Source organism: Colletotrichum graminicola (assembly GCF_000149035.1).
Source record: "Colletotrichum graminicola M1.001 genomic scaffold supercont1.13, whole genome shotgun sequence".
NCBI lineage: Eukaryota > Fungi > Ascomycota > Sordariomycetes > Glomerellales > Glomerellaceae > Colletotrichum > Colletotrichum graminicola.
In genome coordinates, this window is record NW_007361017.1 from 983,310 (window position 1) to 1,004,280 (window position 20,971).

At 56.4% G+C, this 20,971-nt stretch overlaps 4 protein-coding genes across 4 annotated transcripts; 1 reads left to right on the forward strand and 3 right to left on the reverse strand.

The window, feature by feature from the left end:
* Positions 1–1,325: 1,325 nt before the first annotated feature.
* GLRG_04342 (transient receptor potential ion channel) lies at positions 1,326–3,655 on the forward strand (the record flags this gene model as incomplete). The annotated part of the gene is made up of 2 exons (XM_008095027.1): positions 1,326–3,571; positions 3,625–3,655. 2 exons carry the CDS (start codon positions 1,326–1,328, stop codon positions 3,653–3,655), a joined length of 2,277 nt encoding a protein of 758 aa, XP_008093218.1.
* A 4,443-nt stretch (positions 3,656–8,098) lies between these two features.
* GLRG_04343 (uncharacterized protein) lies at positions 8,099–8,488 on the reverse strand (the record flags this gene model as incomplete). Its single annotated transcript, XM_008095028.1, has 2 exons — positions 8,099–8,171; positions 8,214–8,488. The coding sequence occupies 2 exons, from the start codon at positions 8,486–8,488 to the stop codon at positions 8,099–8,101; spliced, it is 348 nt and encodes a 115-aa protein (XP_008093219.1).
* Positions 8,489–10,605: 2,117 nt separating this feature from the next.
* Positions 10,606–12,828, reverse strand: GLRG_04344 (uncharacterized protein; the record flags this gene model as incomplete). Its single annotated transcript, XM_008095029.1, has 1 exon — positions 10,606–12,828. One exon carries the CDS (start codon positions 12,826–12,828, stop codon positions 10,606–10,608), a length of 2,223 nt encoding a protein of 740 aa, XP_008093220.1.
* Positions 12,829–15,157: 2,329 nt separating this feature from the next.
* GLRG_04345 (uncharacterized protein) lies at positions 15,158–16,067 on the reverse strand. Its single transcript, XM_008095030.1, has one exon. The coding sequence runs from the start codon at positions 15,983–15,985 to the stop codon at positions 15,353–15,355; it is 633 nt and encodes a 210-aa protein (XP_008093221.1). The 5' UTR covers positions 15,986–16,067; the 3' UTR covers positions 15,158–15,352.
* Between the last annotated feature and the right edge of the window lie 4,904 nt (positions 16,068–20,971).

Sequence of the window (20,971 nt, forward strand, 5' to 3'; positions counted from 1 at the left end):
CAAGGGCATGCCTATCAGGCAGTACCTCATGCTCGTGCCATCCCATTGAGCACGCATTGTCCAGGTACCTAGTCATCCCACCACGTAGGTAGCTACCTAGTGTACGGAGTAGATAGTCGACTAACTACCTTAGATGCTTACTTACCTACTTTAGCGTACTGCACGACGTACATTGTTTGTACAGACAGCTATGTGTATGCCAATGGTGCACACCAGCGTATGTACGGATATGTACCACCCGCCTGCCTACGTAGTAGGTACCCACAGGCCCTGCCAACGCCATCTCTCGCCCATCCCGTCCGCGCATCCACACTTCCACGCTTCCGCGATGAAGACGACCCAGGAAAGGAAATTAAATTAACCCTTACGCACCACCCCCGTACGAATACCCGGCGTGCCGTCCTTACCCCTGCCTCTGGCTGTATGTATCCAAGGCTCATGATCCACCCCTCTCACACACACACCAGTCGACGGGATTCCTGCTCAATCCGCCCTCAGACTGCATAGTTGCACACTACTGACACAGAAGGCCACGGCCCTTGCCCAGTTTTTCCCTGAAATCCGAACCACCACCACCTTGCATGCAAGCCATCCATCCACCCATCCACCCATCGCCTGGACTCGACCAGCCAGACGTCTCCTTTCATCACTCTTCCTTCCCCGTGCACCAATTTGCTTGTCGATCTTGTCCTTTCCCTTCCTTTTACTCCCTTCCATTCTTCATTTCCCTTCTACCGCACTACTCCTGCAACACAAACAACAAAACCAACAAAACCCACCTACACCCGCCTTTCCTCTTCGACCACCACCACCCCGCCTTCGACAACGCTGCAACGAACCGATCGAGCGACCGCGCCCCGAGACGACCATACGAATCCATCCTTGTCATCGGCGCCTTTGAGAGGGACGCCTTTCCCAAATCCTCGACCCTTCGCTTCGTCTTCTGCTTCTGTCGCCGGTACCTCGACAATCGTTGGCAGATAACATTCGCTAGCAACTCCTTTTTTCCCCTGCCACAAAAACGCCACCTCCTTGCGTCCCATCGTCGCCCGAGAGGCTAGTCGCTCCATCGCATCATCGGCCCATTTGCTTTCACTAGGCGCCCCTTGTTCTTCTTATTCTTCTCCTCCTCCTCCTTCCGTCACAAACATATCCCCCCCCCGTCTGGAACGACCCCGGATTCATGAGTATCGCGATCTAGACGGCTTCGATCCTCTCCCCGGACTCCTCGGTTCCGACCATCCGATTTCGACGACCACCAATCTTCGTCGATCGGACCACTCGCTCAACCTCACCTAGACGTTCACGACGACCAATCGCCCAACATGCGGTTGTCCTTCGCAAAGCCGCTGCTTTTGCTCGGCTCTCTCGCCGCCTACCTCACCACTCCCGTCATGGCCGCCGAGCAGTTGCTGCAGTCAAACTCTCTCAACACGTGCCAGGATGATTCCAGCTTCACGGCCAGTCTGTTTAACGTCATCTTCACCCCTACCAACGGCAGTGCCGCCATCAACATCGTCGCTGTTTCCTCCGTCCAGGGTAGCATCGTCTTCGATATCTCCATCTCGGCCTACGGTTACGAATTCTTGAGGCGCACTGTTGACCCTTGTAGTATCAACCTCGCCGGTCTGTGCCCCATGACTGCCGGAAAGATCACCATGAACTTCAACCTTCCCGTTAGCCAGGAAGCCGTCAGCCAGATTCCCGGAATTGCCTACAACATTCCCGATCTCGACGCCACTGTCCGTGTCTTTGTCAACTTGACCAATACCGACCAGAGTGTTGCCTGCGTCGAGGCCGACATTTCCAACGGAAAGACTGTCGATTTGATTGGAGTCAAGTGGGCCACCGCCATCATCGCCGGCTTGGGTTTGATCTCGTCCGCTGTCATCTCCGGCCTCGGTCACACCAACACCGCCGCCCACGTTGCCGCCAACACCCTGTCCCTCTTCGGCTACTTCCAGTCCCAGGCCATTGTGGGTCTAACTGGTGTGCATCTGCCCCCCATCGTTCAGTCGTGGACTCAGGACTTCGTTTGGTCCATGGGAATCATCCGCCTCCAGTTCATGCAGGACATCTTTACTTGGTACCAGCGAGCCACGGGTGGAACCCCGTCTACTCTCCTCAACTCTTTGACCACCACCTCGGTCCAGGTCGAGAAGCGTTCTCTCGATTGGGGACTTTCCGCTGCCAGGATGGCCCGCCGCGGCATTGAAGCCGGTGCTTCTATTATCGCCAAGAGAGCCAACATCCAACTGTCTTCCGGCAGCTTCATCGTCTTCGGTATTCAGCGAGTTGCCTTCCGCGCCAAGATCGAGTCCACCAACCTCTTCATGACCGGCCTGTCCTTCTTCTGCGTCTTCGTCATCTTCACCGTCCTTGGTGTCGCCGCTTTCAAGGGATTCTGCGAGTTGGCTGTCCGACAGAAGTGGATGAAGAGTGAGAAGTTCCTCGAGTTCCGCAACGGGTGGTTCACTGTCCTCAAGGGCATCCTCTTCCGCATGACCTTGATCGGTTTCCCTCAAATGTCGATTCTCTGCCTGTGGGAGTTCACCCAGGTCGACTCCGCCGCCGAAGTCGTTCTCGCCGTCTTCTTCCTCTTCGGCATGGCCATCACCCTTGGCTGGGCCTCTTTCAAGGTCATTCGCATCGCCCGCCGCTCCGTCGTCATGCACCGCAACCCTGCCTACATCCTTTTCTCGGACCCCCAGGCTCTGAACAAGTGGGGTTTCCTCTACGTCCAGTTCCGCGCCTCGGCTTACTACTTTATCGTACCCATGCTTGGCTACACGGTCGTCAAGGGCATGTTCGTTGCCTTTGCCCAGCGTAGTGGAACCGTCCAAGCCATTTCTTTTGTCATCATCGAGGCGGCGGCCCTCATCGCTGCCAGCGTCCTTCGCCCCTGGATGGACAAGAGCACCAACTCGTTCAACATTGCTATCTGCGTCATGAACTTCCTCAACGCCATCTTTCTGCTCATCTTCTCGGACGTCTTCGGCGCGCCCCCCTTGGTCAACGGTATCGTCGGAGTGGTGCTCTTCATCGCCAACGCGGCCTTCGCACTGATTCTCTTGCTGCTTGTTATCGTCAGCAGCACATTGATCTACTTCCGCAAGAACCCGGACGCCCGTTACCAGTACATGGCCGATGACCGCGCCTCTTTCATGAAGTCGCAGACTCAGCTGCACACCACTACCGAGCTGGATGCCCTGGCTGCCACGGCCCGAGGCGACAAGGCCCATTACAAGAAGGGGCTCGACCTCGACGACGACAACGACTCTATTTCATCCGAATCTATGCGCCGCCGCGTTGACCCGTCGGGTGCCCCTGTGCCCCAATCGACTACCCAGTCAGCGTCCCAGTCTCAACAATCCATGCAGCGACCTGGCGGTCCGAACGGCCAAGTCCAGTCTCCTGTGGACCCCTCGACCCCTCTGTTCCCGGTCGATAACCGCAACCCCTACGGACAGGCCCCGATGAGGACGCCGAGCCCGTACAACGGTAACCCCAACCAGCAGAGGCAACAAAATAACTCAAGCCCTGGACAGCTCAGGACGCAGAACAACGTCAGGTAAGAATCCCTGAAATGAGAACGGAAAAGGACAGTAACTAACTCTTCAACAGCCCTTGGCAGCGAGGTGCCGGTTATGAGTAGATATGACTTGCCATGATGATAATCCGTTTTTACGGAAGATGATACCGCACAGCCTAGAGATGGACTCGTCGCTACGCATCACGCATTTGTGGAGGCGGTTTTGCCGTTCCTGCCTTTCCAGGCACTCTCTAGTCCATGAGAGGTTTATACGCATGGAGTCGATGCGGCTTACTCCAGTAATGAATCGCCAGGCGTGAGCAGGAGAGGTGGGCCCTGTATTGAGTTATGACAAGCATCGCATCACACCATGGATGGCATGGTGACTTTTTTTCTTTTGCTTTTTTTTTGTGTGTGTCAGCATTCTGTTCCATTTATACACTCTTGTCTCTGGCACTGAGGATGGCGTCCCGAGATCACGGCGTTGATTGTTGTTTATACGGGGCTTGCCGGACACGCCAACCAAGAAGCTTGTTGCCCTGGATTGGGATTCACGCTTTGTAAATATGTTGCGATTGTTGAGAAAGGAATCTCATCATCAGAGCAGCGGCAGCAGCATGACATTGGGCTGGGGGTGGGAGGGGACGGAACGGAACAGAGGAGGTTTAAAAGGGCTCACTTGGTGTGGCATCTAGAGGCAGAGAAGATGTGCATCGTGCATGTATGCATCTCTCATGTCCCTTGACTGAGGAAAAATACTAAAACAGCCATGCAAAAATAGTTAATGAACTCTGTTATCAAAACCTGTCTTGTCCCAAGTCAAAACAGTTCAGACACGGCACAGAGCAGTCTTTGCCAGAGGGAATAATACCCCCTCGCAACTGGCATGCTATCTTGACGTAGCAAGACTCAAGGGAGAGAAAGAGTTCAACAACGGAGTAGACTCTGTCCGTTGCAGTGCAAGAAACAGGCTAGTTGAAGCAAAGGCTCACCCTCCCGCAAAACACGTCACCTGTGACTGGTCATGGGAAGTAGACAGCTACCGGCACAGGCACCAGTGTGTCCTGTGGCATTGTCCTCGGCCGTCACAATGGTTCACGGCAACTGCCGAGAGGGAGCAGGAGCAGCAGCAGCAACAGCAGCAGCAACAGCAGCAGCAGCAGCAGGTGAAAGAGTTTGATTCCTTTATTGGCAGCCACTCCCTACCAGAGAGTCACTCACGCTTGGCCGGGCCGAGGGGGGGGGGGGGGTAGGGCCTCTGTTGTTGAGCGAGAACCCATTAACGGTTCAGTTCGTAATGCCGAGGCTTGTTGTAACTTGACGTGAGGACACTGCCCTAACTTTGATTTGGTTATCACTATTCGCTTGGGGGGGAGGGAGGAGGAGGGAAAAAAAAAAAAAAGAGAGCCAAAGGAAAGAGGTCCCTTGTTCTCTTCGGCCGCTGGACCCCCCCATCGGGCGGCAGGAGACATGCTCACGAGACTGGGTGCCCATGGGATGGGCGAGTATTCAGGTACGCGCGGCTCGTATCCACGGAGAAAAGAGAGAGAGGGTGGGCTGTCATCCTGAACCTTAACCTTATCATCAGCTGATGCAACGCTCTACAACATGCCGGGAGGACAAGCTGGGCGGAGGTTCGGCTCGACCATCATTGGGCACTCTCCTTTCGCCCCCCGCTACGGGTCGAAACGGATGGGGAAACAATGCAAGGGGGGAGGAGCCTCACTTGGCTGAGGCGAGGTCGGAATCCAGCCGGCGAGGAAAGTCAAATGGGCGGCCGTTCCGGATTGTCCCTGTCCCGTCTCCTGACAGGGACGTGGTGGAGGATGGGGGGGGGGGGCGGTCGGACTGGATGGTACGCCCGTAACGGAGGGCCGGAGGTGTGGTATTCGGCCCGGAGTGAGGACATGTGGCATGGTCAAGGTGGTGTGGAATGGAGTAGTGGGGACGAAAAGAGGGCATGTGGGAGGAGAGGGAGAGAGAGGGTTGGTGGGACGCAGCAAGGCGGAGCAGGCCCCCGGAGGTGGCCGATCGGCAGGCAAGACATATTGCCGGGCTAACACGGATCCGGAGGCGGGCAGACGGCTGCCTCTTCTCTGTCAGTTTAACGGTCATTGATCAGTGATGGACAGGAGAGAGCGGCTGTCTGATGGTTATTCAGATGCGCAAGATGCTGAAGGAAAGGAAAGAGAGAAGAAAGACGGGGGGGGGGGGGGGGGGGGGGAGGGTGGAGAGAGGGTCGGGTCGGGAGGGGAATAGAGGTGGAAACCGGACGTTACGTGATGAAGCGCGGATGGATGGATGATCGAGACGGGATCCTCTCCTCCGCCGAGACTTCCCAACGACTCCGGGTCATCTTGGCCTCGCGGAGTCCAGGTTTGACCGTCGGATGATGCAGGACAGGTGAGACGATGCATCGTCGCTACATGCCGGCGCCGCGACGTTGAGAACGAAACACAGCGTCCTTAGCCGCGCAAGCACCTCTTGGCTTCCGAGAGGTGTGGGCAAGTGTACGGGACCATGACGGCGCTATCTCCAACACGGAAGCAACAGGCGAGAGAGGGTGGCCCTTCTTCATACGGAAGGGGGTGGACGAGAGACAGAGAGAGAGAGGGAGAGAGCACCTTTAGAAAGGCCAAGGATGGCAGAGAGGTTCCCCCATAGCCAGTTGGGGGACGCTCAGAAGCCTGCGCCCGTGAGCTTGTTTTCTAGAGATGGGCCGTAAATTGGTATGTTGAGAAAGTATCGCGCGGCCGGTGACGGGGAGAGATGCTATGACGAGCGGTCGACCTCCGTAGCCCCCCCTCCCCCCTCGCATACGGCGGGATCGTCTTGCAAGGCAAGACTTGTGGCGCGGTGGTTTTCCGTCGTCCGACCATGTGAATTTGTTCTGGGGGCTTCACGTGTGCAGGACTAGGGACGGCGATGCGGAAACCCTGAGAGCGGCTTATGCGGGGTCGCTTGCTTTGATCCTTCGGGGAGCCGATGCCGTCCCATTTCGAGCAACGATGACACCGAGTGTTTCCTGGCACAGTTTGTGGCGTGTCTCGGCAGTTGGAGAGATGATGACGGCTTTGCTCATCGGTGCTGCTTGGTGTTTCTGCCCCACGACGCCCTTACACCAGGGCAAGACGCGTTTGACCAACTCGCTTTACCGGCTGTCTGATATGAGTTGACTGGTTACAGGATCCGGCTTTGGATGAGTCCGAGACTGTGTCGCTTGACGGGCGCTGTGGGAGAACTAAACTAAACAGTTTGCGTGTTCTCCTTGGAGGGGTCGATGTCGGTTTCTTGTGTCATCCAGGTTGATCGGGCTACCTTGTCGGCACCCCCTCCTGGAGGCCGCTGGATAAACACGAGCACCGGTATCTCGGGCCTTCGTTACTTGGTTCCTCCGGAGGCCCCTCCGGACTGTTTCCTGGCTGCTCACTGGGCAACTCGGGTGCCGCGATATCATTCAATTATGGGCCATGAGGCAGTTGCTGCCGGGAAGGCGCGCGGACCAACGACTAGAACCGGGTGGTCGAAATCCCGTTTGACGTCTCGCCCGCGGCTTGAGATCCGTGGGAGTCACGGACATTTTTGATGGGATAACAACGGTCATCTCGAGGTCCGGTCAGGCCGTAGGACTTCTCGCGCAGTCATGTCGCGTTTGCCAGACTAAACCGTGGCTCGTCTGCATGGCGGACGCCTCACTCGGGCTGAAGGTAAATAAAGGGAATAGTGCACGGGGTAACCTATGAGTTACACTGTCCATTCTGCCTCCACGGTGCGAGCCGGCAGCTGTCATGACGGCGGGGGCTTAGGGTGGACACGGGGGTTCTTCCCAATAGAGAATGGCCGTCATGGGCCAAGATAGGTAGCCTGGACTAACACCTGCCATAGAGCTTGCCTGCCCTGAACATTGGCGACTTGGTAGGTGGTGGGGAGGTATGTAGAACAGCGGCTCGGAGAGAAGGGTCCCGGAGCAGAACAAAACGGGCTAACCGAGAAAGGACAGGAGGAGTCCGGTTCCGTCCGGATCGGGTCGCAATGAGGAGGTTCCCATTGATCCTCTCTTTGGGTCTTGGAGTTAAAAGTTGTGCTGAAGCTAGTCAGTCAGCCAGTCAACCACAGCTCTCTTCATATAAATGCCATTGGCCAAGGAACGAAGTATGGTAGCCACTTGACCATATCGAGCCCAGCGGCAAGACACCTTTACCCCTTCCGTGCAGAAGTTCTGCTTTGGCGGAGGGGAGTAAGGCGGCTGACCGGCAGGCAACCGCGATACCGTGGTGTTTGTTGGATGTTGATCATGTTTGACCAATGTGCACGGCCGAGTGATGTCAAAATTGACAGAATGAATGACGGTGATGATTACAGATCGGAAGGCTTGCCGGGGAGAACATAGACCGTCGAAGTGGGGATCGATGGCCATCCTGCATTATTCATCTTCCGTGGAGGGCTTGTGACGATACGGTGGGCGCATGTTGCCTCATGAGGATGCCGTATGTCATCTTATCTGCACACCTATGCATGCCTGGTCTGGCCAACGTAATTGAGACATCGTCAACAGAACGTGGCCCGTCAGGCTGAGCCAATGGCCTCGGCGTTGCGCAGCTCCTTGATGTCCTTCAACCTCTTGCCAGCCCTTGTCTTGCTCCCTTATTCAGTTTGCTGGGCAGGGGCGCAAGGCCCTCACAGAGTCGCGAGGTTGATTTCGAGGCTGCGCGGGTAAGAGCTCCGCGTCTCCCGAGAAAGGGTCTCGATCCCTCGGATGCCGCGACTGAGACAAGGCTCAGAGTAGTCAAGAGGCTGGACCTGTTGCGCGTCGTGGTAGTTTGACGTCGCTTGCTGCGGAACAGGGCTCATGTCTTGTCTGCTTCCGGCCGAGGGCTCGGTGCACTCACAGGGCAGCTGCAGCAGGGCAATCGCGCCGGTGATACCCACGTCGCGGTTATGCAAGGCCAGGCTCATGCAGGTCCGGTACTTGCCGCGAAAAACGCACAAACATGAGGGGCGGTGTATCACCCGTACCTGCATTCGGGTCAAGGAACGAGCGTTGGATGGGTCTTGGAGGGGGTGTTGGGGTGTTGGCGGAGTCGAGACGTAGCGCGGCTGTGACATAGGCTAGGTAGAGCCGTGTACAACAGATTGGACCAACGTTTCCGGAAGGGAACGTGTCAGTGACGAGGATAGGGTGGGAGTCCATGTAAACCGTCGAGCTTGTACGATTCGGGGATTTTCTGCGAGTATGGGATCGAGCAGGTTAGATCGTGATGGGAGGAGAGGGACAATAGGGAGAGTCGGAGAGGGGGAAGTGAGAGGGGTGTGAGCTGTCAGAGTGGGTTCCGCACTGAGACATTCGTACGCGAACCTGCGCCTTGCCCCATCATGCTCCTAGCGCCTGACAGTTTTGGGTTTGGCGTGATAGATCAAATGGCCGGATCAGACGCCGATGGGCCATAAGATTGATTCTGCAACGGGCATCTTGCACTAGTCTCACCAACTGGCCGGGCAGGCAAGCAGGCAGGCAGGCAGGTAGGCAAGCTGGTGGAACTAACAGACTGACAGACGACGGCCAGCCAGGCTTGTGGGTGTTCTGTTTCCCTTTGGCTTTATAAGTGAGGCGGCATGGAGACGCCGCTCCCTCTGTCGTTGAATCCATGATGGACCGTGGCGGCATCCACGTCCCAGTACCCCCCCGGGAGTTGCGAAGCTCGCAAGGTGGGCGTCGTGGAGTGTGCATAGCACAACAGATATGGTAAGAGAGCGATATAAGGCTTAGTGGTCAATCTTTGAGCGGGGGGCTGGGTTTCTGTCTGAGGTGAATGGAAAGATGCCAAGCCTCTAATGGGATAAGGACGAGTCAGAAAAGCTATCTGTTTGCGGTCATGTTGGATTACAAACAATGCAGAACCGGCACAGCCCGCAAGCCCACGCAACCCCCCCCTCCTCTGCTGCTCCCCTTCAGTCTACTCCCACCCAAGTCCTATCTGGTATCATTGTCCAGCCCCGGATGCCTTCACAAGCCGTAAGCCCCGCTCTTGGGTCTGGGTTTTGACGAGGTTCTGGCAGCTTCGGCAGGTGATGGTCTGTGTTGACTCCCGAGAGCCTCCTCGTCCTCATCCTCCGCCGCCGCCGCCGCCGCCCCCCCCCTCCTCTAGCAGTCAGTCAGTAGTCACCCGTCGAGTAGCAGGAAAGCACGGATGGGGCTGTCACAGCACAGACATGACAGACTACCTTAGCCCAAGGGAAGGCATAAGGAGCGGCTGCCCTACCCCTCCATCCCTCATGCGCTCTGTCCGGCGTAGATGTGCTAACGGCTGGTCCGTACGACGGACGCATGTAGCGGCAACTATGGCCCTCGACTCGAGAGGCGGCCCCGACCCTCTGGGCTGGGATATGGCAGGGGCTGCGCGAGGCGTCGACTCGCTGAGCAACCGCAGTGCGCCGGCCCTTGAATGGAACTAGTATCGCTTACTGATGATGCTCTTGCTGTTGTTGTTATTGTTGTTTTGTGTTGAGCAGCGAGCGAATCGCAACTCACGTGTGATTTGTCATGGAGTGAGAAGAGTCGCTGGGCGATAACGGCAAGTCGATCGGCACCAGTACATTACATTGGGTGAAGTGGGCAAGAGGGTCGTCTCTGGAAGATTTGTTTGAATGTGTTATTTTGATATTGGTTCTGCTCTGCTAGGATGTCCAATCCCCCCCCCCCCCCCTCCATATCTCGCACCCTTGGTTTCAGCCTGTGATTTTGGGTTGCTCCGACATAGGAAACAATGATTAGGTAAATACTGTTTTTGGTGTTGCGAAGAAAGTAAAGCGGCCATCGTCGACAGACCCGCCCAGACGTCATTCGAAGCTCGCGCTCCCCATGTCGTTCTGTATTGGTAGAAGATAGGATAAACAGAAATCAAGGCAAGTCGCGGATCCTTCGCGTACATTGGTGATCCCGTGATAAACGCCAGGTATCTCCTAGACCCCAAGCCTATCCTGACCGAAAAGAAAAACTCCCAAAGCGCTCCCATGCCCATATTGCTGCCAGCCCAAACCCACCACCCAACAATCCAAGAGAGAAACGAACCATCTCAGAAGACGAACCCTTCCTCGACTAGCTTGTCCACGTCTCCACCCGCGGCCTTGACGGCCTTGATGGCCGCTTCGCTTAGTCTCCGGCGCTTCTCCATAGCCTCCTTTTCGCGGCGGGCCTTGGTTTTGGAGCTCCCGCTTGGCGCGACGCCCGTCATGAGTATGTTCTTGTCGCTAGGGGTGAAGTTGACGAAACCGACGCCCTCCGGCGCACCACCGAGGCCGCCTCCGATGGAAGGCGTACGCATGCTCTCGCGCCTCGACCACGACCGACGCTTCTTGACGTTCGCACTCAGCGCTGCGCCGCCTCCTATACTGGAGAGCGAGCCGCCACTGCTGTGGCGAGACCGGTTTGTGGGTGTGGGTGACGTTGAGGAGTCGCGGCTGGGTTGGCGTGTGCGGCTCGTGTTGCGGGTCTTGCGCATCGGCGTCGTCAGGCACAGATGCCGGGCGCCGGCTGAGGGAGCACGGGGCATACGAGGTCGGCGTTCAGTCATCTGTTGAGGGTGTTGCGGATGGTGGAGCTGCTGCTGCTGCTGCTGCTGCTGTTGTTGTTGTTGTTGTTGTTGTTGTTGTTGTTGTTGTTGTTGTTGTTGATGATGATGTTGCTGCTGCTGCTGCTGCTGTTGAGGCTGGTAGTGTATGATCGGTGACGACGTGGCCCGCGGTTGAGGCATGTGGATCATGAGCCCGGACATCTCGTGACCGGCGGCCATGTTGTTGTACTCGTATGCCAGATCGTTGTGTTGTGTCTGCATGGCGAGGTTGAAGGTGGCATTGCGAGCGTTCTGTGCTTGAAACTGTGTGTTAGATGACAAGTCCATGTGGCCCCCATCCCACCACTGGTTGTCGAGACCGTCGCTGGCATAGGCATTGGACCAGGCGACGTGGGAGTCAGTCTGGGGAGTCGTCGTGACCATGGGCCAAGTGGCCTTGCTCGAGTTGGCAACGTTGCCAGAGCTCATCTGCTGGTGGTGATAAAACATGCCGCTCTTGTCATCAAGAACGGGAGTGTCCATGGGTGTGGTAGGGTCGCTGCGGCGGAACATTGGTACGTGACCTCCAGCAACGCCAGCGTCGAAGAAAGGATCTTCAACGTAACCACCGCAAAAGGGCATGCCGTTGGGTCCAGTCGATGATGTGGAAGGTAGGTCCTGGGGGATGGTGGCACTGTTGGGGGGGGAGAGAGGCAGTCTTGCGGACGGGGGGCCGCCAAGGCCGAGCTGCTCGGGGCGGAGCTTGAAGGCCTTGCGAGGCGAGACGTTGGGCGAAAGGGGACCCCTGCTATCGAGGGTAACGGAAGACATGTTGGGCTGTTTATGGCGTACGGAGGCAGCTTTCTGCTGCAGTTTGGATGCGACGACTTTGAAGAAGTTGCTCGGCTTACGGCCACCGTTGTTGGTGTAGGTGTTGGTGGTAGTAGTGCTGCTGCTGCCGCTGCTGCTGCTGCCGGCTACGTGGAGGTTGGTGTTGTTGCTGGTAGCGGACGAAGGTTGAGGAAGAGGAGTAGGAGGATGGGAAACGACGACAGATGGAGCGCGAGATGGCGACGCTTTCAACGATATGCCTTCCAGGCGGAGAAGCTCAGAGTCAGAGATCGACTCGGACCCGCCAGTGTGAGCTGTGTCCGGATAGGTCGAAGCCTTCCTTTGTCCTTCCCTGTGGTCGATCGACCACGAAGACTGGGGCCCGGGGACGCCCACAGCAGACGGTACCATGGCGTCTGCGGTCACCGCCGCTACTCTAGCGGCTGCTGATGATGGCACTACTGTGGCAGCGGGACCTGCTGCCGCGCTAGTCCTAGCTTCCACGAGCGGCTGCGAGTGGCAACTCAGTAGGTCGCCCAGATCGCCCGATGCACTTGTCGTGGACACGGAACCATGGGCGGGAAGTGGGATGTTGAATAAGAACGACTCGGGTAGGGAAGACGGAGGGACCTCGTCACCCCCGGCGGTCGAAAGCCTCTCGAGGTTGACAAATTCCTCGAAGAGGAGCGCGTCGTTGTGGGCTGCACCCAAGCCTGGCCCTCCTCCGCCCATCCTCTCTGTCGCTTCCCCCCATGACAAGTGAGACTGCCCCCCGCTGCCGCCTTTGTCCTCGTCCATCGAGTCCAGTGAAAACTGGACCTCCGAATAGGCCATGTCGCTGTAGTCTGTCGGGTGCGAGCTGAGACTGACACTCGCGCCGGGGCTCGTCGTCCAATGCGAGACGGCCACTGTCATGCTCTCCTGTGTCTCGGTCTCGGTCTCTGTCCGTCCGTCAGTGTCCCTAGGTTCCGCAAACGACCGAGAGCCAGGGCCAGGGCCAGGAACAGTAACAGAAACGGAAGCCGAGGTCAACGGGGAGGGTCCAGTATACTGCGCGGGTATGAATGCGAGGTTGCGAGTAGCAAGAGGTGGATGTGTCGTGGGAAACGAATGAGCAGGAAATGTTGCAATGTTCGTTTCCGGCGAAAGGTGTAGAAAGGAGTGAGAAAAAGTTTGGCTACAGAACTGGGGTATAACCATAGAAGAATGGGATTCTTGTACGGAAAAGAAAGCCGTCGATGGTTGCAAGCCCGCATCGGGCGGAGGGGACCAGAGTCAACAAATACCGCCCAGCTCGTGTCTCTGATCCTGCCACAGCAACTATTGCACGAGAAATGGAAGCGGCACATATACGGGCAGCACTGGAATTGGGAGTACAGAGATCACCGTGCTTTCGGCGAGGGATACGGCCTGTGCCTGCATGGCCAAAGGAATGCAGCCCACGTCGTCTAGCGACCCAGCAGCATACCCGCATTCCAGTCGTTGCGGCCAGCTCCTATTCTGTACTTCATAGAACTGGGGTAGATAGGGTTGAGAGACAGCGGCGTCAAAGAAACCCGAGTCTCATTCCTTTCATGCCAACGTCGTTGAACAAGAAAAGAAAACTCTCAGGAAACAATCCCTCTCGTCACCCTCTCGCCAAGGGCTGCCACGAATAACAAAGAGACGTCGTACTTCGCCTGTCGACACTCTCACACATCCACTTGCGCGGGTTTGCACTGCCCACCAGAGCGCTCCAATTGACCAAGTCAACCGCACCTTGATATCGCGTTTGCTGGATCCCTCTCTCATGCGTTGTTGTGGATATCGTCGGGGTGGTTAACGCCACAGCTGGAGCATAGATATCATCATGAGCCTGGCCAATTAGGCCTCCCCCCCCTTCCCTCTCGATGGTGCGAGAGGGCATACATACCAAGGCCTAGGCTTGCGCTTCCCACATCCTCTCTCTCTCTCTCTCTCTCTCTCTCCACTGGGGGAGGCATGCCATTGTGCAAATAGAACTGGATACGTTGAGGTGCAGTAGCGACAAACAAGGAAACGGAGATACTTCGAGAAACTAAGGGCGCGGCCGGCTCAGAGCGATGGCGCTGCCAAACTGCAAGGAACGACGCCATCCACGGCCGGGCCGGCAACTGGCCCAGGCTCCAGCTGGGACTGGCTCTGTCGGCTTCCCTTCAACCGAGGGCCAACAACAGCTGCCAGTACAGGTCAGCCCTGATGGCAAGGCATTGCCCGGAAGACGCTACTACATGTGCCCTCTTCTCTTGACCATGCATAGAAAAGGTTGCCGCCTCAAAGTCTAATTTTCATTAACCATGAGTTCCTTGGCCAGGAGGGTGGAGAAGGGATGAATTGTGCCTTGTTGGCATGGTGCAAGTGTGGCGCGTGTTCGCTGGGTGATAACTGGAATGCCCCGGCCGTCTTTCCCTCATGACACTTGAGAGAGGAGGGGCCGAAATGGTCCAGTGAGCATGTCATCGTACGGATGGCGACAGGTCGCTTGATCCTGAATGGAGTTGTAATCCATTGTGTTGATTGTGTGTGAATGGAAGGCTCCCGCTCAAAAGCCCGCTTTGGCCATAATGGATCCCAGTCTGCCGGTGCGGCTTGCTCGCGAGGAATAACCGTTGCGTTGCACGCGGTTCCCCAACCATCCGTGACAACGATAATTCTGAAAACATCGACGTGCTGCATCATCTTGGTCTTAGTCATCGGTAAAGCTCAAGTTGGGAAGGTTCGAAGTTGAATACTGCGACACTTCCTAGCGCGAAGGGCTTAGGTAGTTGATTTCGATACATCTCTAAACCACCCTGATCATTCCGCCTCATCAATGGTCTGAAGGGAGATGGCGAGATTATGCGCCTCCCCCCCCCACCGAAAGGCGTCTTCCTCTGGCCACGAGTATACATTATTGACGCCTCCCTTCTGCAGCCCCTTCTGCAGCCTCTTCTGCAGCCTCTTCTGCAGACCCAGAGGCTGTGGAGCCGACGCCCGGCCGTGGAACCGGGGGTTCCGCCGTGAATGACTCGGAGACATCCTCCGCCCGGCTATGCCCGTGGTTGTCGATGGCGGTCCCGACAATTGAATTTCGATATGATAAAATCTGAAGAAGGCAGAGACAAATGAAGTGACCTGTCGCGGGGTAAGAAAGTAGAAAACTAAAGCCTCCCGTGTCACGCCGGACATGAAAACAAAACGCCGTTGCACTTCCTGTGACTGGAGTCATTTTGACCCCAAGCCCTCCTTTTTGGGCTTCTGCTGAAAAGATAGTGTTGAGTTGTAAAAATCAACCGGATACCGTCTGTGGTATCAACGCCGTTGCCGAAAGCCGGCCATCATGTGCTCCGATCCCATGGGTATATCGCTGAAATAACCTCCCGACGCTTGAACATTAAAATTGGTATGTTGTGCCAGAACTCATCGTCGCCATTCGAAGCCTTCAGGCCTTATGCGCCGGTCGAGGCTCCGGAGTTGGTCCTGGCCCTTTCCGTCGCCGCATCCTGGGTCGCTGTCTGACAACATTGTGACACCGAAGAGCCGTTTCAGCCGAGCCCCTATATCTCAAAGGTCCGAACTTCCGTATAGAATCAGACGTGCTGCCCATCAACCTTCTTTTGTCGGCAGCCAGGGCTCTTTGCATGAGAAGAAATTCTTCACTCTCGTCACAGAAGCCCTCGTCTACTTCTAGGCAACTCGCGAATGAGTCAGTCTCGGGAAAGCCGTCTGCCTCGATCTTGGGTACGTGCGGATGTGCAGGTATAGTCAACGGCAAAGAAAGAAGGGGCAGGGCTGGATGGACGTTGCACTGCGACTCTTGTGAGATCATTTCTTTCATGCGGGCCTCTATGGCGGGGGCATTGTCCGGATTGTTGACAAATCGGCTGTGACGCTGGCGTCGTGCTCTCTTCCAGTCGGCGACGGCTTGGTATTCCTTCATATCGTCTATCGCGAGGTCCATATTGCAATCCTCATCAACCTCCAAAGAGGCCATGGACAAACCAGCGACAATGGATGGCGATGTCCCGGTCGCCGCCGCCCAGGTGTTCGACTGGCGTATTTCTGGAATGAACATCTGCTTGCTGAGTTCATCAGCAAGACTGTCGATTGGCTGTGGTAGGTTTGAAGAGTCGTGGCCCAAAGCCGGAGCACACGTCGAGGGCGATGCAACTGCTTCGGTCAAGTCGGGTAGTTCTCGTGGGCGCTGCCTCGGCGATAGATGCGACTCGTCGGTGGCGCCATCGGCACCTGAGCGCACCTGCATTCCTATTGCGTAGTGGTCGAACATGTTTATACCTGGCAGCAGCGGAGGCGGTGACGAGTCTTGGTGGTCCCTGATACCCCCAAGAGAGGGCAAGAGAAAGGTTGAGGGGGAACGCTCGGGGGGGGGGGGGGGGGGGGGGAGCGGGCTTGTATTATGAAGGCATCTACAGCGGCGCTCAGGATTGGACGAAGGGGCGCCGTGGCGGCTACGATAGGCCAAGTGCGAGTGCTAAAGCAGTATCGAGTGGTGAGTAGTAGCAGCAGCAAGAATGACGTTGCGCAGGTGTTGCGAGACGGGGTACAAGGACCAGGAAACGACAAGACGGGGGCCAGACGCGTTTCCGGCCCCAGGTCTTCAGCTTCGACAAGCGTCGTTGGTAAGGGAAGGGAGCACAGCTCGTTCGGCAAGGCGAGAGAAGATGTGAAGCAGATTGGCCGGGGCGGTCTTAACGGAGGTGTGGCGGAAGGGCAAGGAGAAGGAGGAGGTGTTCTAGCGCAGGTGCCTCAGCGAATGGTCGCACAGGCCGGTAGCTAGCGTAGCTGTGGTGGTTGGGTTCTCGAGCTGGAGGGCGAATCTGTATCTGAGCAAAGCAAAGGCAACAAGAAGTGAGGGCGTGCAGTATGGGTGGGCGGCCGTAATGTATGTATGTAAGGCGGCTTGGATGCAGGAAGGATGCAGGAAGGATGCGGCAAGGAACGGGTGTGCTGCTGATGTCGAGTACGAAGTACCGGTATCAGACCAAGCAGTATGTGTACCGTATGGCCGGCACTACTAGTGACAAGCTAGCTTAGGCCAGGTTTTCTCTGGAGACAGTGGAGGAACAAGGAGAAGAAGGGATGAGGCTAGAGGGGTTGGCGAGACCAGGGCGGTGGACTGGGATTGGCTGGGCGTCTCTGGGCTGCGCAACGCCAACAGCCGATGGGCCAGAGCGAGGGCCACGAGGAATGAGTCGTCAGGGGTGCGTGTGGGGTGCTTGCAGCACGTTTTCGGGGCGGCTGTCCAAAGGATGGTCGGAGAAGGCGTATTTCGGGGCTGAGCGATGTCTTGTATGGGATATGGATGGATGGATGGATGGATGGATACTAACGTATAGTTGACGCATGGCCAAAGTCAGCAACTAGGTATGTGACGGGTTGCAGAGGATGCCGTATCTGAGCAGCGCCAACCTTGGTCAAAGGTTGACTGCCGCGGGGCGCGGGGGGCCTGAGAGCGAAGCAAGGTCGTCGAGGAGGTTGTTTGTCAAGGCAAGCTAGACTTGTTGAAGGTTTTGGGCCGAGAATACAGGGATCTCTCTTCCCAAGCCAAGATGGAGGTCTCAATTCAATTCCCGCTCGAAGCATACGTGACAGGGCCTGTCTGCCGTGCAGGGAAGAAGAGGAGGGTATAGCGAACGGCGAGGATTCGTATTAGAGCCGAGCGTCGACAGATGGATCTCGACTTCCACTCTGGAAAGCTGCGAAGAGGGGATGAGCGGCGACGATGAGTGTTGAACCGAATAGTGGGCACCCAATGAGAGGTGACGAGGGCGCAGGGGCAGCCGATAACACTGCACCCGGTAACATGGACGCGATGGAGGAAAAAGGAAAATGGAAGAGAAAAGAAAGACTCGGGGGGACAATCGGGCGACGGTCCAGGATGGTGGGAAATGATGCCGGTGCAGTGCAATGCAGTGCAGTATCCGTACTCCGTACCGTACCTCTCACTACCGGCTCCCAATGCTCTGGGTCTAACGGCTGGGTGCTACATAAGGTGCCTAAGGTTGGGTAGCGTGCGCCAACGAGAGGGGACGCCCCGTATGAGGGAGATTGGATGACGGGCCAAGGGAGGAACGAGCGCCGGGCAAAAACACCCTGAGACGCGACCCGAACTTCTCATCAGCTTGGGCCGGTCGTCGTTTGGGTTCAGCCTTGACATGTGAGCATGCAGACCGTCGGGAATTCTAATGGTGGAGGATCTGGAATATGGTTACCTAGTAGATAGGTACCTAGGGAATTAATCAATCCCCAATCCCAGACGCACAGGTGGAAAGAAAGACCGACCGCTCCCTGCCCCGTCCCAAACGGAAGGAAGGGAGACAGACAGACAGACAGACGGGGCGGCCGCTTGCTGATAGGTACGTACCAGCATATTCCTAGTACCGGTAGTGTAATATGCCTCAGCGCGCCTAGGTACCTCCAAATCAGGTACGTACGACGAACATGGACCCTGAATCGGGCCTTCCTTTTATTCGTCCGATCCGCGGATCCACCTGCATCTAAATCTGCACCTGCACCTGCACCTGCACCTGCACCTGCACCTGCACCTTGCGCCGTGCACAAACATCCGAGCGTGACGGGGAAACAGGCAGGCAGGCTCAACGATCCAACGACGACGACAACGACAACGACTCGACACCCTCCTCTGCTCTCAAACGACCTCCCATCACCAGGGTAGGTAGGACGCACGGTTGTCCGTCATCCAGCCAGCCGAGGTGTCATAAGGCTCAAAAGCTCTGAGGATGGTGCGCCCAGTCTAACACAAAGTCCCGCCCCATGTCGAAACCAATCTCCACGGCCATCGCCCGCCATCTACTATGTATGTCATCACCGACTAAGGTATCCGTATACTCGGCTGACTAGCTGCCTATCCTACCTATCGACCTACCTACTGACTGGCACACTAGATATGTGGCCCTTGCCTCCAAATATATTCTCCAACGCAAAACCGCCCCTACCGTACCCGTCAGCTTATCGTCAGGGGTCGCTCCCGTCGTCGCTTCTGATGTTCACCTACCGACCTCGCTTACAATCAATCACACACTCAAACACACACACACACACACACACACGCCTTCTCCGGCGCGTTTCGCTCCTAAAGTGTGTGTGTTCGATGCTCGATCGGGACCACCCCCCCGGCATCATCTGATCAGAGACTGAGACCAAAAATCCCACCCCAGCGCTCGGGCGCATGGCACATGAGTCTGAGACTGTGTCACCTTAGCTCGACCGCTTCCATGTCTCCATGATGCCCACTCGCCTTCCAGAATCTCAGGAATTCCCTGTTGTCTCGGAGCCTCTCTGCCAATACCAAACCCCCTTTCAAAGCGGTCGCCCTCTGTCTCTTAGTCTTCTGGCGCTAATCAGTGAGACGACGAATCTAGAATGATAATACCCATACCCCTTGCTTGGTCGACACTCGCTACCTACTGTACACTACAATGCAGCCGAGTACCGTAGTCGCCTGCCAGCTGCCAGCTGCAAGCTGCATCCCTCATCCCCTGCGCCCGCATTCTTGGGTATTCCACGAATGTAGTGTAGCACGACCAGATTGCCTCATTCTACCCAATGCAGCCAGCCCAGCACACCACCTTTGCCTGCCATGTGGCCACAGATGCTCCCCCGCCGTCACCGTAGCGCGCCATTGTTGAGACGAGGGGGGGGTCCAGTCGTTGCACAGAGCGCTGCCAGCAAACAAACACATGGTTCAACCGAAACATATCTTCTCGCAAAGTATCGCCGTATGCATATAGTTGCGACAGCTACGAGTCACAACGCACCAAAAGCTGTTGCACCGATTCGGTTCCGAACAAGCACTCGAGCGCCACATGCCTGGGACCGCTTCCGTCCCACCTTTCGCCAAAGACCAACTCTGGGTTTCATGACCTCATGCTCGGAGAAGAGGGGGGGCATCCGGAGTGGCATAGCTGCTCTACCGCGCGCCCCTTGGTTTGATTCAAGTCTTCAAGATCGTCACATCAATCAACGCCAGCTGGACGGTCCAGACAGCCAGATAGATGATGCTTCCAGTCAACTCTCTAGCATCCGACACCAAGCCCCCCATTCAATAGGCAGCGCTGAGACATGAAGTATAAATTAGCGTCGAAACTGCCAAAGCGTGTCAGCCCAAGGCTCTGGATGCCTCACTTTTCTTCCCTTCAATGCGCTTAGCCTATGCACATCAGACGGCTCAATGTCGTCTTGACTAGAACTAGGCTGTTGCCCCTGTTTGAGCGAAAACGCAAACTTGCCCTACGTTGAACACCATGGCCCCTGCTTGACCCCTCCAACAAACCAAGATCTCGAACAAGTGGACAATGACGGACGTCAAGCCTCAGAGCTGAGGCAGTTGTAATTTGGGTACAAGCGAGGCTTTTCTCCCAACTCCCGCCTCCCCCACCCCTCGTCCTACCTTGGTATCAACCGTATCCAGGGTCCCTTTGGTGACAATACTGATGTGCTTCTACGACCTGCAGCCTTCGTCAGTCGAAGCCTTGTGCCCAAGACTCATGTATGAGACGTCTGGTGATCGAAAATCGGCTTGATAACATATAATACTGCATCTCCGCCTAGAGTTGGGCTTAATGATTGTAACGTCGTTGCAGTCACTCTGAGCGGTCGGCGGCAGGTTTCGTCTTGAAGCTAAAGACGTCAAGGACTTAACCGTGAAGCGGTGTTGCTGCTCATCTTGTCCCAGCGCGTAACCACGTCCCCCACTCGACGGGACCGAGTAGGCACAAACCAAAGCGGGGGTCTACGCAATATCATCTCAGTCTCCAAATGACGCTAAGGATTGCTTCTCTGTTAGCAAATCTTTCGTCGACACTCTGACCAATTTGCAACATCGTGCCATGGCCCTTGCACCACGACTGCCTTGGCGTCTATTGTAGGAGGGCGGCCAATGGCGCTTGACTATCCCGAGCAAGGCTCCATCAAGTCGCGTGTAGGTTTATTATCACACACATGCGCAGCGTCAACATCCCGACATAACGTCTAACGGAAGCCAGAGGTCATCAGACAGTTTTGAATTCAAGCCAGAAGG

What these genes read in the sequence shown, in the direction of transcription:
- GLRG_04345 (XM_008095030.1), bottom strand. Translation starts at nt 15,985, where the DNA reads ATGTTCATTCCAGAAATACGCCAGTCGAACACCTGGGCGGCGGCGACC.